Raw genomic sequence first — 13,323 nt, forward strand, 5'->3', positions numbered from 1 at the left:
ATCGGCTACAGCCCATGAAGCTGTTTGATATTGCAAACTGGTATTTTTTCCTCATATTATTTTAATGTATTGTCACAAACACATTGGATTGTATTGCAAAATGTTAACAGTTTACAACACTTGAGCCGGAAGTCTTGCACATTCAAAGAAAGTTCACTTGCAAAATAAGGTGGATTACATAGGCTACTTCAAAGCATTAACAAAAGCCATATTTAAGTAAATACGTTGTAAACTAAAAACTGTGTGAATAACTTAAATAAAATATGAACATTTCACAATAAAATTCTATTCAAAAATCAACAATATTTAGTTTATGTTGATAACTGTCAAAGAATCAAGTTCCAGTGCATTTTATTTGTAATATTTATGCTATTCGGCTATTAAAGTGACTTATCAAACAAACTCTCGCTTCACTATAATTTCATCAGCTATAAAACGGAAATGTTTCAAAGAGTCCATGTTCTGTTGGCTCGATAATGGCTCTACCCTGTTGAAAAAAAAACAGCATATGCTGGTTAGGTATGTTTTCTAAGCAACTAGCTCCTGCCCAGAACCAGCTTAGGACCAGCACATGACCAGCTTAAACCAGCTCAAACCAGCAGCCATGCTTCAAAACATACCTAGCCAGCATATGCTGGGTTTTTTTTCAACAGGGTAGAGCCATTATCAATTAATTTATATATTATAAATTCCCTGTTTTTTTTCAACAGGGAATTTACTGTACTTGGAATGTGGATGTGCAGTCTAATACTGTTGTTTTGTCTCAATGTTTAACCCTGTGTGTAATTTGTTCATTATTTGTTTTCATATTTAAATTTCACTGTTGTTTATTCTTGGCAGGTCTTGAAAAAAACTGGTTCATTTAGATGCCTTCACACTGCACATGCATTGTGACAGATCTATATTCTTTAGGGAAATAGTATCCTACAATTTGGTCCCATCTCAATTATATTTAAACTTCACCTGAGAATGTTGAGCATATCCAGTGTTCAGAGCCAGACTTTGTTTAAAAGGTTATCTCAGGTAAAGATATCTCCTGACTAAGCCAGGAGTCTAAGCCAAGAATCAACAAAAGTGCTATTTGAATAAGATTAAAAATGAATAAATGTTTAACTGAATGAGAAACATATATATTGTTTTAATTATAATTATAAACACTGGTTTATAGTGCACATAGTTTTACCGTTTACTTCACTTTCCTATTCTCGAACAATAGCTGAAAATAGTTTAGGCCTACTTACTGCAAAATAAGGCGAATTACATAAAAACATGCATTGAAGCCATATTTAAGCAGATAGACTACTGCTGTTTATTTAAAAATTGTGTGTGGCTTAATTCAAATATAAAATGTTCATAATAAAATTATATTTAAAACAACCATATTTTATGTTGATCAGTGTCAAACAATCAAGTCATAAATAGCCAACATTTCAAGTGCAATTATTTGTAATATTTCTTCTATTCGGCTATTAAAGTGACTTATCAACCAAACTTTCGCTTCAGTCCCAAATCATTTCACTCTCATCGACTATTGCTGCCATGTATGGAGGGAAAAAATCCTTCTGAATAGTTAATTCCAATAATAGAAAAGCTCCCACTCAAAAGAACGACATCGCTTCAGAAGGTAAGGTCACCTGAACACACTTTTATATGACGTTTAGACCTGGGTATATATCTGAAATCAGCAATGAACCTACTCCTGACATAATAGCTTCTACTTTTTGTTTTTGGCATGTTTTGTTTGTGTGTGCTTTTATACTGTACATGGACTACTGTTGTTTGTTTTATCTCATATTACACCTGTGTAGGCTAATTTGTTCATTATTTGTTATCATATGTAAATTCTACTTTTGTATTTATTCTTGGACAGTCATGAAAAACCTGGTTCATTTAGAGTTGCACACTTGCATTTTGATGGATCTACAGTCATGTTCATCAGGAAAATAGTACAAGTTGGGTCCCATCTCAGTAATCTTCACCACAGAATGCTGAGCATATTGTTGAGAGCAAGAGTTTGCTTAAAAGGTTATCTCAGGAAATGATATCTCCAGGACTAATCCAAGAATCAACAAAAGTACAATTTAAGTAAGATATAAAGTAATAAATAAATGAGATACAACCACCTAGTGGTCAAAATGCACGAAAAAGACTTGTGATTTGGCTTTTAAACTGTAGGTATAATAAGTTTTGCCTTTGTGCTTCATTAGATGGTCTGGCTTCATACCACTTGAATTGAAATGTTAAATATAACATGAGATCATGGGAAGTGAGGTAAATATATCCACCAACTATTTAAACTATACTGAATTCTCATGTGGGGTTAGTTGTCACAGTAAACTCCAGTTAATTCACTGTTGGATTATTTCTGAAAATTATAAGGTTATGTGTGGAAAATCCAATTTAGGGTATAATTCACATTCATAAAAAAAAAAAGAGAAGAAAAAAGTAAGACCATTTGGATCTGGATGCTTGAATCCAATATACTCAGCCGCTGCTAGAGAAAGCATACCTTAATTGGACGGCTTTGGCTTAATTTCAGAATAGCATACTAGTATACTGTTCTCATTATTTCTACCATATAAAGATAAGGCTGAGATAGTAAGAGTGGGATGCCATTTTGAGATCAAGCCTTGTGACAGCTTCCCCATGTGACAATTAGCCACAGTTTTATTTTAAGCATCATCAGCGGGTGGTTTTTTGTTTGGTTGTTTGTACACCTCGGAATAAATTGTAGCAGAGACGATTTTTTGGTGTTGTCCTACTCTGCTGTAGGTTGTGTTGGGTAGATTATCTCCAGTTTCCTTTTGTGTCTGTGCTTTAACCTAATGGAATATAAAAATAGTATATTTAAAATGCATTCCTGAACAATTATGGTTAGCTGAACAAGTACTAAACTAAACAATTTAATAAAACATTCATGTTTATAAAATAGTATATACAACAAGCATTTTATAAAATCATAGCCTGTTCATTTGTTTTAGATTATTCTCACCCGGTCTGGAATATCATATGTATGGCTGTCACTGTTGAGATTCTGCATTTCTTGAGCCTGAAATTTTTAAACAAAAAATGTACAGTATAATGTTCTATCAAGGAGTAATAGTTAGTGTGTGGATATACTTTCTTTTCTTTTTTTTAAACAAAGGCCTCACGAACAAGCTGTGCATGCTTCATTATTAAACATCTGCTGAATTAATCAACAATGACTTTTTACTAAAGTCATTTTTATTACCTACTTTGTTTTTATAATTCGAAACGCTACATTGTGCTACTTTATTTTTTTTGTTTGTTTTTTTTACAACTATTATATTAATTATTTTCACTGTGAACCTGCATGACTCTTATCACATTAGTAACATAAACAAATTGATCATCTTTGCTGGTGACAAAAAGTACATTTTAATCTATTCAGATAATTGTTTTAGTTGCAGACGGATTTGTTCAGGATTGGGCATATCAGTGTTTTCTTGAGAACGTTTAATTATAAAATAAGCAGCAGTAATCTCTTCTGTTTATAACTGAAATGTCTAAATGCTTTCTGCTATGCAAAGTCAAATATTGCTTTCAGTTAGATAATGTAGTTATGCCTCTTGTTTCGGTGATGTGGTGATAATTTTGCATTACAATGTTGACAAAGATAAAAGGCAGATATATGTTTTAAACATTTTTGGAGCCTCTGATTTGTCTGTATTTTTTAAGTCACATGAATAAATAGAACTGTACCACATGACATCAATGATGTCTGCGAGCTTAATGATGAACAGTAATTTGAAGCTTACCTCAACTTCAGCATAGACTGTATTACCTTCTACTACCTCGTCCTGGGCACCTATGAGGTTTAGAATTTACAGCAATATATTAACATCAAGATGTCAGATAATAAAGAATATGCATGGTATTTTATTAAATTAAATGTAGCATGCAGTTTCGTAAGAAGAGAAGATGTGTATATTGGCTGTTAATTCTAAACTGCTCTAAACTCAGTTTCATTATATTGTGGAACTTATGCATCCGAAGGTTGAAACAATAGGTATAGTGTAAACCATTTCAGTTATAAATGAATATAACAGTAACGATTACATTATTCTTTAGTAATCCATTGCATTTGTTTTGCTTTTGCTACTTATTCTGGATTTTCTTAAATGATAGTTTGCTATTCCTTGTTTTTTGGTACCAGCAAAGAACAAATATGCTTCAGTCCTCGTCGTAGTTATGTGCAAAACATTGACATTTAAACCTGAACAGGTTGTGTTGAGGTGAATATAGACTCTAAAAATTAAGCTCTAAACTGGAAAAACTAGAATGTACTGTAGTTAAAGATGAATAGTTGCTAGTTGCTTAATGAATTGTTGCTGTATGTCCTACTTTGTCTTGTTCTAAAAGCAAATAAAAAAAAAAGTTGTTCTTAAAGATCTTTACTAGTTGGTTACTAGATGTTTAACTGATCTGATCAGAGGATATTCAGTAGAGAGACGAGAACTATTAAAGGTGGGAGAACACAGTATTCTTCTATAGTATCAATTAGGGCTGAATGACTAATTGAAATTGAACCAAAATCGTGATTTGGCTTGATGCGATTATTTAATCGCAAAGGCTGTGATTTAAAAAAAATATCTGCACAGCGTCAGTAGTAAATGCTGCTCGATCTCTGCAAGCGCTGTGAGTTTGAGTCGCTTATAACGTGCATAAATCTTTTGTCCAACAAAAGAGAACATTTAATAACATGATTTTACTCCACAACATCTGTCGAGTGTTTGAAATAACTTAATTTTCTGATCAGATGTGGCTTCTTATCACAGAATGAGGCAGAAAATATATTATATATTGTAATAAAGGCTATGTTGTTTAGCAATGGATTATAAATTTACTTTATTATAATGAAAATACCCAAGATGGCTTGAAGAACACAGATAAACCACATATTGTCAAAGTCGTGTGTTTATTGTCTTCATGTTTAATCAGTTCAAGCGTTTCTATGGCTGTGTTTGAAATGGCACACTAGCTTACTGCTTACTGTTTACTGCCCAGTACACAGTGCATACTGCCTACTATTTTTTTTAAGAATAGTGTATGAAACAGTATACAATATGCAACAAAATGTTTCAGAGTAGTATGCATGTTGTTGCATGACAACCACTGAACATTAATTCAGCACAGCTGTCGAGGCTGTTACCTTATGTCAGACTCTGGCCCAGGTTTTGTGTGTGTCTTTGCTCCCTATGTGCTCCGTCTTCCAGTTTCTCTGTCTCGTGTTTTGAATTCTTTGTTCCCAGGTGTTTCCTATGTTGAAGCCCGTCAGCCGGGGCTATCTCCAGCCCGCTGGCCTCGTCGATGACAAGCCCGCCGGATGCTCAGAACCAGGCCGCCCAGATGGTAAGCTTGCCAGTCGCGCCAAGTCAAGTTCACTGGCCACGCATACAAATAAATGTGCTAACCATTATTTTTACAAAGGCTTGTTAATAAGTGTTCAGACTAGTAAACAATGCCATATTGCCCAATGGAACTAATTTCATAATTAATTAACTTTACAAATTGAATAGAACTGAATCAACACTGAGCTGTCTTTAACTGATCAATGATATTATTTTATTTTTGGCAGTTACACTAAGTGGAAAAAGTGATATATTCTAGTTACACTAAGTGCAAATAATGATAAATTCTGTTTACACTAAAATAGCAGTGTTTTCTTTAGCAATAGGCTAAGGCCCAATCCCAATTCTATTTTATACCCCTTCCCCTTCCCCTACCCCTCCGCCTACCCCTTCCCCTTGTCCCTTGAAACAGAGTGTCAAGGGGTAGGGGTGAAAATATTCCCCTAAGAATTGGAACACCACTACTATGCTGTCACATGTCATCATACGTCGTCTAGCTCCTACAATACACACACCTATACTTGTGTGCATAGAGGCTGTAATTACCGTTCTATAGTAATGTGCTGCTTACTGACACACACACACACACATATATATCGGAGATCGCGCAGCTCACACATTCAGGAGAAAATAAACTTGTCAACGCTGCCCCACGACTTTTATTAATAACAGTTTAAATGCTGAATTGCTACATTATATTTTCCAGCAACTAGAGGAAAAACGCTGTTTTTTAAGTAAACTCACTCTAAAAAGAGAAACGTACAGACGCTCATACACGCAACTTTCATCTCTCTCTCTCTCTCTCTCTCTCTCTCTCTCTCTCTCTCGAATTGGCAATATTAGAGAGAAGGGTTTAGCGATTTCTAATTATTGGGGGAACTATCCCCCCTCAATGTCTACGGTGGTTATCGCCCTGATCAGACATGAAAATATGTTGTGGCACTATTGTGCAGTCTATAATGATATGACGTTAGCAAATATTAGCGATTTTTTGCAAACATTTCTTTGAGTAACATGACCGTAAATATGAACTCACGATTGAATGTAACATAAAACAAATGATTACTTTTCGTTAAAATCTTTATTAATGCCAAAAATGCTTACATTTATGTGTCTTTTTGTTCGCTCGGGCAGCCATGTTGCCCCTGAAGCCGGTTTACGCTGAGATAATTCATACCCCTTCGTTTGAAGTGTGGTCCTGAAAAATCTTCATTTGAAGGGCTGTCTGGCCCTTCACCTACCCCTACCCCTCCGACCAAAAGAGAATCGAGACAGGAAAGGGGAAGGGCTAAGGGGTAGAATTGGGATTGGAATTGGGCCTAAGTGTTAGTTAGGTGACAGATATTTATACTTCAGTACTGTAGTACATTATAAAACAGTATGTAATAACATATTGAGAGTAAATGATCATATTTATTAATATTATTAAATTATTGGGACATTAAAGCCCTACACTTATCGCTAACCATACCCAATAACAACGTATTATTAATGAGGTGTTTAATTTCTAATTTTCAAATATTTCCTTTCCGATCTGATATGTGATGGGAAAATGAGAAGAAAGAGTTTGGCAAAAGGCGTATTCGAACACGGGTCGATCGCGTTAATTAGGCCTACTTTGTGTTTTACTCACTGAGCTGCTGATGCTGCAGATAAACAGGCGTCTTTTGCAGTGCTGTTTATCGGAGCAAGGCATTGGTGGGTGGAATTACTGTAGTCTCTGCCAACAAATTGGGCTATTTGTACTTAGAGTAAATAGACACGCCGTTTCTATTTAGAGCAGCTTTACAGCAGAATTGAATTATTTTTGCATAATTTAAATATTATTTTTATTTATATAATATATTACTGCAATATTGTAATTATTTAATATCTTTAAAACAATCTGTACTGTATAAAGCGCTAGGGCTGTCAAAATGACTGAAAAACTAAATTCTAATTTTGTACTTATATATATTATCAATATTCTAATTATATTCAAATTTAAAAGGCATAATTTCAGTTAGGGGGAAAAAGCTTTTGGCTTCTCTCCTGAGGCCACAAGCATCGAGCAAAATATTACTAATGCACGTTTCTTCAAAGCAATAAAATAACACGCCTATCTTTGAAAAAAGTGCATAATGTTTATTGTGTTATAATGTTTATAAACCATATATAATTAAGTTACTTAAACAATTAGTAACAAAACAGCATCATGTATGTATGTATTTAATACAAAACACCAAAAACCAATCACAAAAAATACTTTTTCATTTAAAAACATGAGATGCAGTGTGATGGGGGAAAAACCACCATAAAGTCTTGAGACATGTTTTTTAAAAGTTGAACTTTCATACATTTTACATGGCTTTCTAAACATGCAACTCTCTTGTGCGAGACACGAGTGCAACGGTGATAGATATCCCTCTAGAAAATGCGATAAATATGTGTTCGGCTTGTGTGAACGGTTTGGTTTCAGTTTTGACGTAAACAACAACATCTCCGCATTGATGTTCTCTTTTCCCGATATATTTTGAATGAATTTCAAAATATCTTGGCTGGGGATTCTCATCTTGGCTGGGGATTTCAACCACGCAGACTTAAAGAGTGTGTTTCCAAAAATACACCAACACATAGACTTTCCAACTCGGGGAAACAACATTCTAGACTTTGTTTACACCATAAAGCAGACTTGACTTGACTTGACTTGAACTACGTAGCAGCGCTGCATCTAGTGGGTTCAACTGGATAAGCTAAGCAAAACTTTAAAATGCAACGGCACTTACATCGTCATCGCATCTTGTGTGCCACTGATAAGGCAGCCTGACGCACACCTAAAATTTAATTTTTATTTTAAATTCTACAAATATTCAAAATTCGGAAAAAGGTGGAAAATTTCCATTAAATTTCGGAAATATTCCAGAAAGTTTTGAAACTTTCCAGGATTTTTTGGAATATTCCAGGGATTTTTGGAAAGTTTCCAGAAATTTTCCACCCCTTTGTAACCCTACAATTTATGTCCTACTAATGATATTGTTTTAGATACAGAGCATTAGTTTGTAGTTTACAGTAACATGTATATTGGTACATATAAAAGTGTTACATTTATAATTACTATCCCCCACCTCCAGTTCACTCGTGCATTTGAAGATGAAACGTCACATGGAGCGCATTGCGTTGTGGGAAACAGTATCCCATGCAGTGTCTACAGATGCATACATCAGATTTCAGCAAATGTAGCAGGTAATCCGGGAATTCCATGCATAAAGAAAATTCACATACAATTCACAGTATACACATTGCATACTGCAATATAGTAGGAGTTGTATGGTAGTATGCCATTCCAAACACAGCTTCTGCACTGATTTCAGTGTACTTGAGTTATATTAAGCATATTCTGGCAAATATAGTAGGTCATCCGGGTATTCCATGCGTACAGAAAGTGTGCATACTATGCACAGTATACATACTGGATTCTGCAGAAATAGTAAGAGTAGTATGATAGTATGCAGGGCTCCAGACTGCGACTAAAACGTGACTGGAAATATTAATTTGCGACAAATTGCGAGTGAAGTTTTTGCTGAGGTCGCCACTGGCGACTATAGAAATGTACATGTTATGATTTAAAATTTTGCATGTAATGACTTGTTTTGCGATCACATATTTTGTTATGTTGACGTAATAAACTGAAATGATGCGCATCAAAGTTTTAGTGGAAAAAAGACTTTCAATCATTCCTCATCTCTGCCGAGCAGCAGCGCTGACGGCACACCTGCTAAAAGCAGCTCAGGTTGTGGCGGCATGAGAGAACTGAGACGAGCGAAGTAAAAGTGCAGAAAAACAGTGTTAATGCACAACTTGAACAAACTACAACAGGTAAAGCTGTCAGCCGTGTAGACATTAACAATACATTGTTAACAACTCGTTTATAATCGATACTGTGGCTTCTTGTTATCAATATCTTTAGTCTACTGTATATGCTGTGTTCTATTAATGCGTGAACTTCATATTGTTTGTAGCTCACTTGCCATTCAATAATTGCAATAAGCTTTGTGCTTTGTTACATTTTAATAAACAATGTATCAGCTTTAAAATTCTGCCAAATTCATTACGAAATTCAAAAAATAAAAATACAGTTTTGATGCTCTTAAATGCGGCATTAGCGCTTGCTTTAGTGCCTCAGTTCAAGCGGCACATGAACCCATCATATCTTTCTCTTTACCACTATAGTACGAAATAAACATGAGTGGACAATGGACATCAAAAGGTATTTTATAAGATACAGTACATCTTACTGAAATGTCTCATGTAATAACTCATTCAGTGTTTCAAACTGCGGAAAACGTGTCAAGCTTGTAAACAATGCCATGTAACAATATTTACCTCAGAATAACCATTCAGCATCCATAAGCTCATCAGTCAGCTAGAAAAAATAACTAGAAATAGGAGCATTTTGCTAAATTTATCTGCTATATTGCATATTAATAGTTTTACTTAACTTGTTAGGCTACATAAGAAAGAAAGCAAGGAGCTAATGGTAAAATTCAACACCTCCTATATAATTGCATGTTAATAATGAAGAAAAACAGACTGGATGTGTGCATGCATATGACAGCATTTATAGGATGCATTGAGGAGGAGCCCAAACTACACTCAAGTGATGGCCAAGTGATGCTGAAATAATTATGGTCTGCGACATTGGCACAGATTATGTATAATAAACAATTCTTTGTGACTGTATAGTTTTCAAGTTGGAAAAGACATTTAGTTCCCAATTTAAGTAAACCTTAGTTCCCAGGACATCTACAAGTTTTCATCATTCTTTTTAATTACTTTACAAATCAGCAAAGTACTTAATTGATTAAATTTATGAACAGAGATCAGTTTTTCATAGAGAATGCATGTGAGGCAACATGGACATACCTTTTTTACACCTGCAGTACAGAAAGACTGAAAGACATATTATTATCAAAATGATCACTGCCACCGAAGCAACTACTGGCACCAGGAGAGATGAATCAGTCTGGACATTCTTTGAGTTGTTCTCTGGAAAATGAGACGTATATCATTAACAATTACAGTCGACAGCTCAGGTTTTCTGAGTTTACTAGACTAGATTTGGTAAGCCAAAATGAGATACTTGATTTGAGTGTTAATGTGGATTGTGTGTGTGTGTTTGGTCAGGTACTTTTATTATCGTCACAGAGCTGTGTGATGATTATTCTGTCTTCTTTCCAGCTGACAGGGTTGCTATGGTTACAGATGATGGATTTCTGATTGCAGTTCAGGATGAGAGTGTTGATCTGTGATGTCACTTCCTCTGGAGAGCAGCTGTTGTTCTGATAGCTAGAGTCAATCATGAGCTCATGAGCTCTGCATGTGAAGTTCACAGTACAGGAGTCACTGCTGGACCCGTTTGAGTTCATAGTCAGCACAGGAGCCTCCACAGCATCTGAAACATACATTTGAAAAAAAAAAACAACAAAAGAAAAACAGGTATCACAAAGTTACATCAGTTGATCAACTGTAAAATAAGCAACATTGTGTTTGAAATGGGTAAATAATACATCCTGAAACTGTTGTAAGATGACATTTTAATAGCTGTTTACAGAATGTGCATCATAACTGCATGTGCATGTCTGACAGTGCACTCAAACTTTACAGTTCGTGGAATGGCAGTGCTGGGCGGTTTGACCAAAAATCCGTATCACGGTTTTTTATCATGTTTTTTTTTTTTAGGATTCTGGCGGTTTCACCGTTTATCACGTTTAGTTCCCTGACTATGCCTTTATATGATTAAGAACGCATGAAACAGTTGCAGAACCACTGTGTTTAATCACGATCCAAAAAAACATGCTTCATATATGTTCATGTCTTCAGCATCTCATCGTTTACAGTTGGTTTATTTGCCCAGTTAAAAAAATTAGTTGTGTTATTAATAATTCTCTAACCATTAGCCAGAAGTGTATACAGTTAGGGATTTCCTCTGGTATGTATACACATCTATGCTTGCACCGGTATGCCTTTTTTAAATTATTATTCATACCATGTGCGTAATTTAAACCTGCTTACCGTTTGAACCAGTATATCACCCAGCACTAGTGGCAGATAAACTGAATAAAAACACATTCATATTTAACATGTTTTAAGATACAAACATTTCATTTTACTACCTGACCTATAACATTGCACAAAATAAAGACCGAGCAGAAATGAGTGACCGGAACACACCAAGCAAAATCACACTCACCTATAACAGATACTCTGTATGTAACAATGTTCTCTGAATCCCCAGTTGTTTTTGCTGTGTAGAGTCCACTGTCTGTCTTCTGCATGTTCTTCAGAGTCAGAGAGAAGGTTTTATTATTGAAATCTACTCTGTCCTTGTAGGAAGAGTGAAGTTTTACTCTGTTAGTTTCACTTGTATATCTAACTATAATCTCTGATTTATCATTACTCCAGGATAAAAAATCAAACTCTGGTCGTTCTTGTGTCTGTATATCCAGTTGAACAGAATCTCCCGTCTGCACAAATACAGAGATCTCAGCACTGAACCCTGAGGAGAGAGAAAGATACTTGTTTTCTGAGTGCAGCTGGTGAATTCACTAGACCCGTTGTACACTTCTTTTCTGAAAACGTTAGAATAGTAGACATCATAATGGTTTGTGGCATTTTCTCATCAGTTTATATTTATATGTAGACTAATTCCTGATTGGCAAGTATCAGTTAGTGGTGGCACATTTGATTAAAACGCATCTTTTTTTATTTATTTTTTTGTTATGGCCTCTGCATAGTCTCTATATTATTTTATACTTACAAATGATACAGCTGAACTGTCAAATCTATGCAAAAATGAAAAAACGCGTATTTACGTATTTGAATGCATTGCACAAAACTGGAACTGGCTACTGGAAATAAACTTACAATGAAAAATACTCATTAAGGGGCATAAGACACATTTTAATCTTAATATAGGAACTCAATATTTGTTGTACAAATGAACTCCGCGATTTAATAAATCGAATGTTTGACAGCAACATACTGTTAATTCAATATCGTTCTGCCGTTAAGTGCGTGTGTCACGCAATCTACATTATGCAGCGACACCCAGCGGCAGGTGTGACTACCGAAGGTGCGACACGCACCGCGGCAACTGACACAAGACGCAGTCCATTGACATGTGTCACAGGTTTTAGAGACACATGCCACCGGAAGTGTCACTTAGCATAGCGGCATGTGCCAATGGCATCTGTGCGTCAGATGTCATGTCACTTAATGTTAAAACTGCTGCTGCACATGTGACGACCCCGGGCTGGACTTCGCTTCGTCCACGGTGAAAGCCGATCCGGCGATCCACAGCGCGAAGTTGATGCGAGATGCGCGTTCAGTGCGGACGCACAAGTGGTTGCTGTGGTGTTCATTACCACGACAACCGTCTGTGCGTTCGTGCTTCTTAGCAAAAGTAGGGCGATGTAGAAAATTGGGACGGAATCTATTCATAAAAACGGAATTTACGGTGTAACGCGGAATGTGACGGAATGAACGGCGCAGACGCGCGTTTCGTTTGCTATTTAGCCATGCGCAACGCTCGCGGTTGTCGTCTGTAGTAGCTAAATTGTATTTTTGCCATTTAATATTCACATACACTAGTCCATATCGCGGTTTGATTGAAGTGTACTGAATTGCATTTGATTTATTCATTCAATATTTGACGAATTCCGTGACATTGCTCGTTACACAGTAAACTTCTGCTGTGTAGCATTTTGAATGTACAAAAATTAAAGGTTTTCGCCTATTACCAGAAAAATGAAAATACACAACACAGAATTTCTAAAAAATAAGTAAATAAAATAAAAAATAAATAGGGCCCTATTATTGTATACAAATTAATAAATTAAGTTGTTTTATGAATTCAATTAATTAGATATGTTTTTGATTAAACCATTAAAATGGAATACAGAAAAATTCAAAT

At 35.5% G+C, this 13,323-nt stretch overlaps 1 protein-coding gene across 1 annotated transcript in view; it reads right to left on the reverse strand.

Annotated features, from left to right (window-relative positions):
• Positions 1–1,174: 1,174 nt before the first annotated feature.
• The window catches only part of LOC107681449 (SLAM family member 7-like), a 17,525-nt gene continuing 5,376 nt past the window's right edge, over positions 1,175–13,323 (reverse strand). Inside the window, exons 2-7 of the mRNA XM_016477753.1 lie at positions 11,602–11,907; positions 10,540–10,803; positions 10,275–10,397; positions 3,780–3,829; positions 2,993–3,049; positions 1,175–2,822 (exon numbers count right to left, since the gene is read on the reverse strand). Coding sequence (XP_016333239.1) covers positions 2,673–2,822; positions 2,993–3,049; positions 3,780–3,829; positions 10,275–10,397; positions 10,540–10,803; positions 11,602–11,907 — 950 coding nt within the window. The 3' untranslated portion in view covers positions 1,175–2,672. The remainder of the gene's footprint in view (positions 2,823–2,992; positions 3,050–3,779; positions 3,830–10,274; positions 10,398–10,539; positions 10,804–11,601; positions 11,908–13,323) is intronic.

The sequence above is a fragment of the Sinocyclocheilus anshuiensis genome, unplaced genomic scaffold (assembly GCF_001515605.1).
Source record: "Sinocyclocheilus anshuiensis isolate Anshui unplaced genomic scaffold, SAMN03320099.WGS_v1.1 scaffold2551, whole genome shotgun sequence".
NCBI lineage: Eukaryota > Metazoa > Chordata > Actinopteri > Cypriniformes > Cyprinidae > Sinocyclocheilus > Sinocyclocheilus anshuiensis.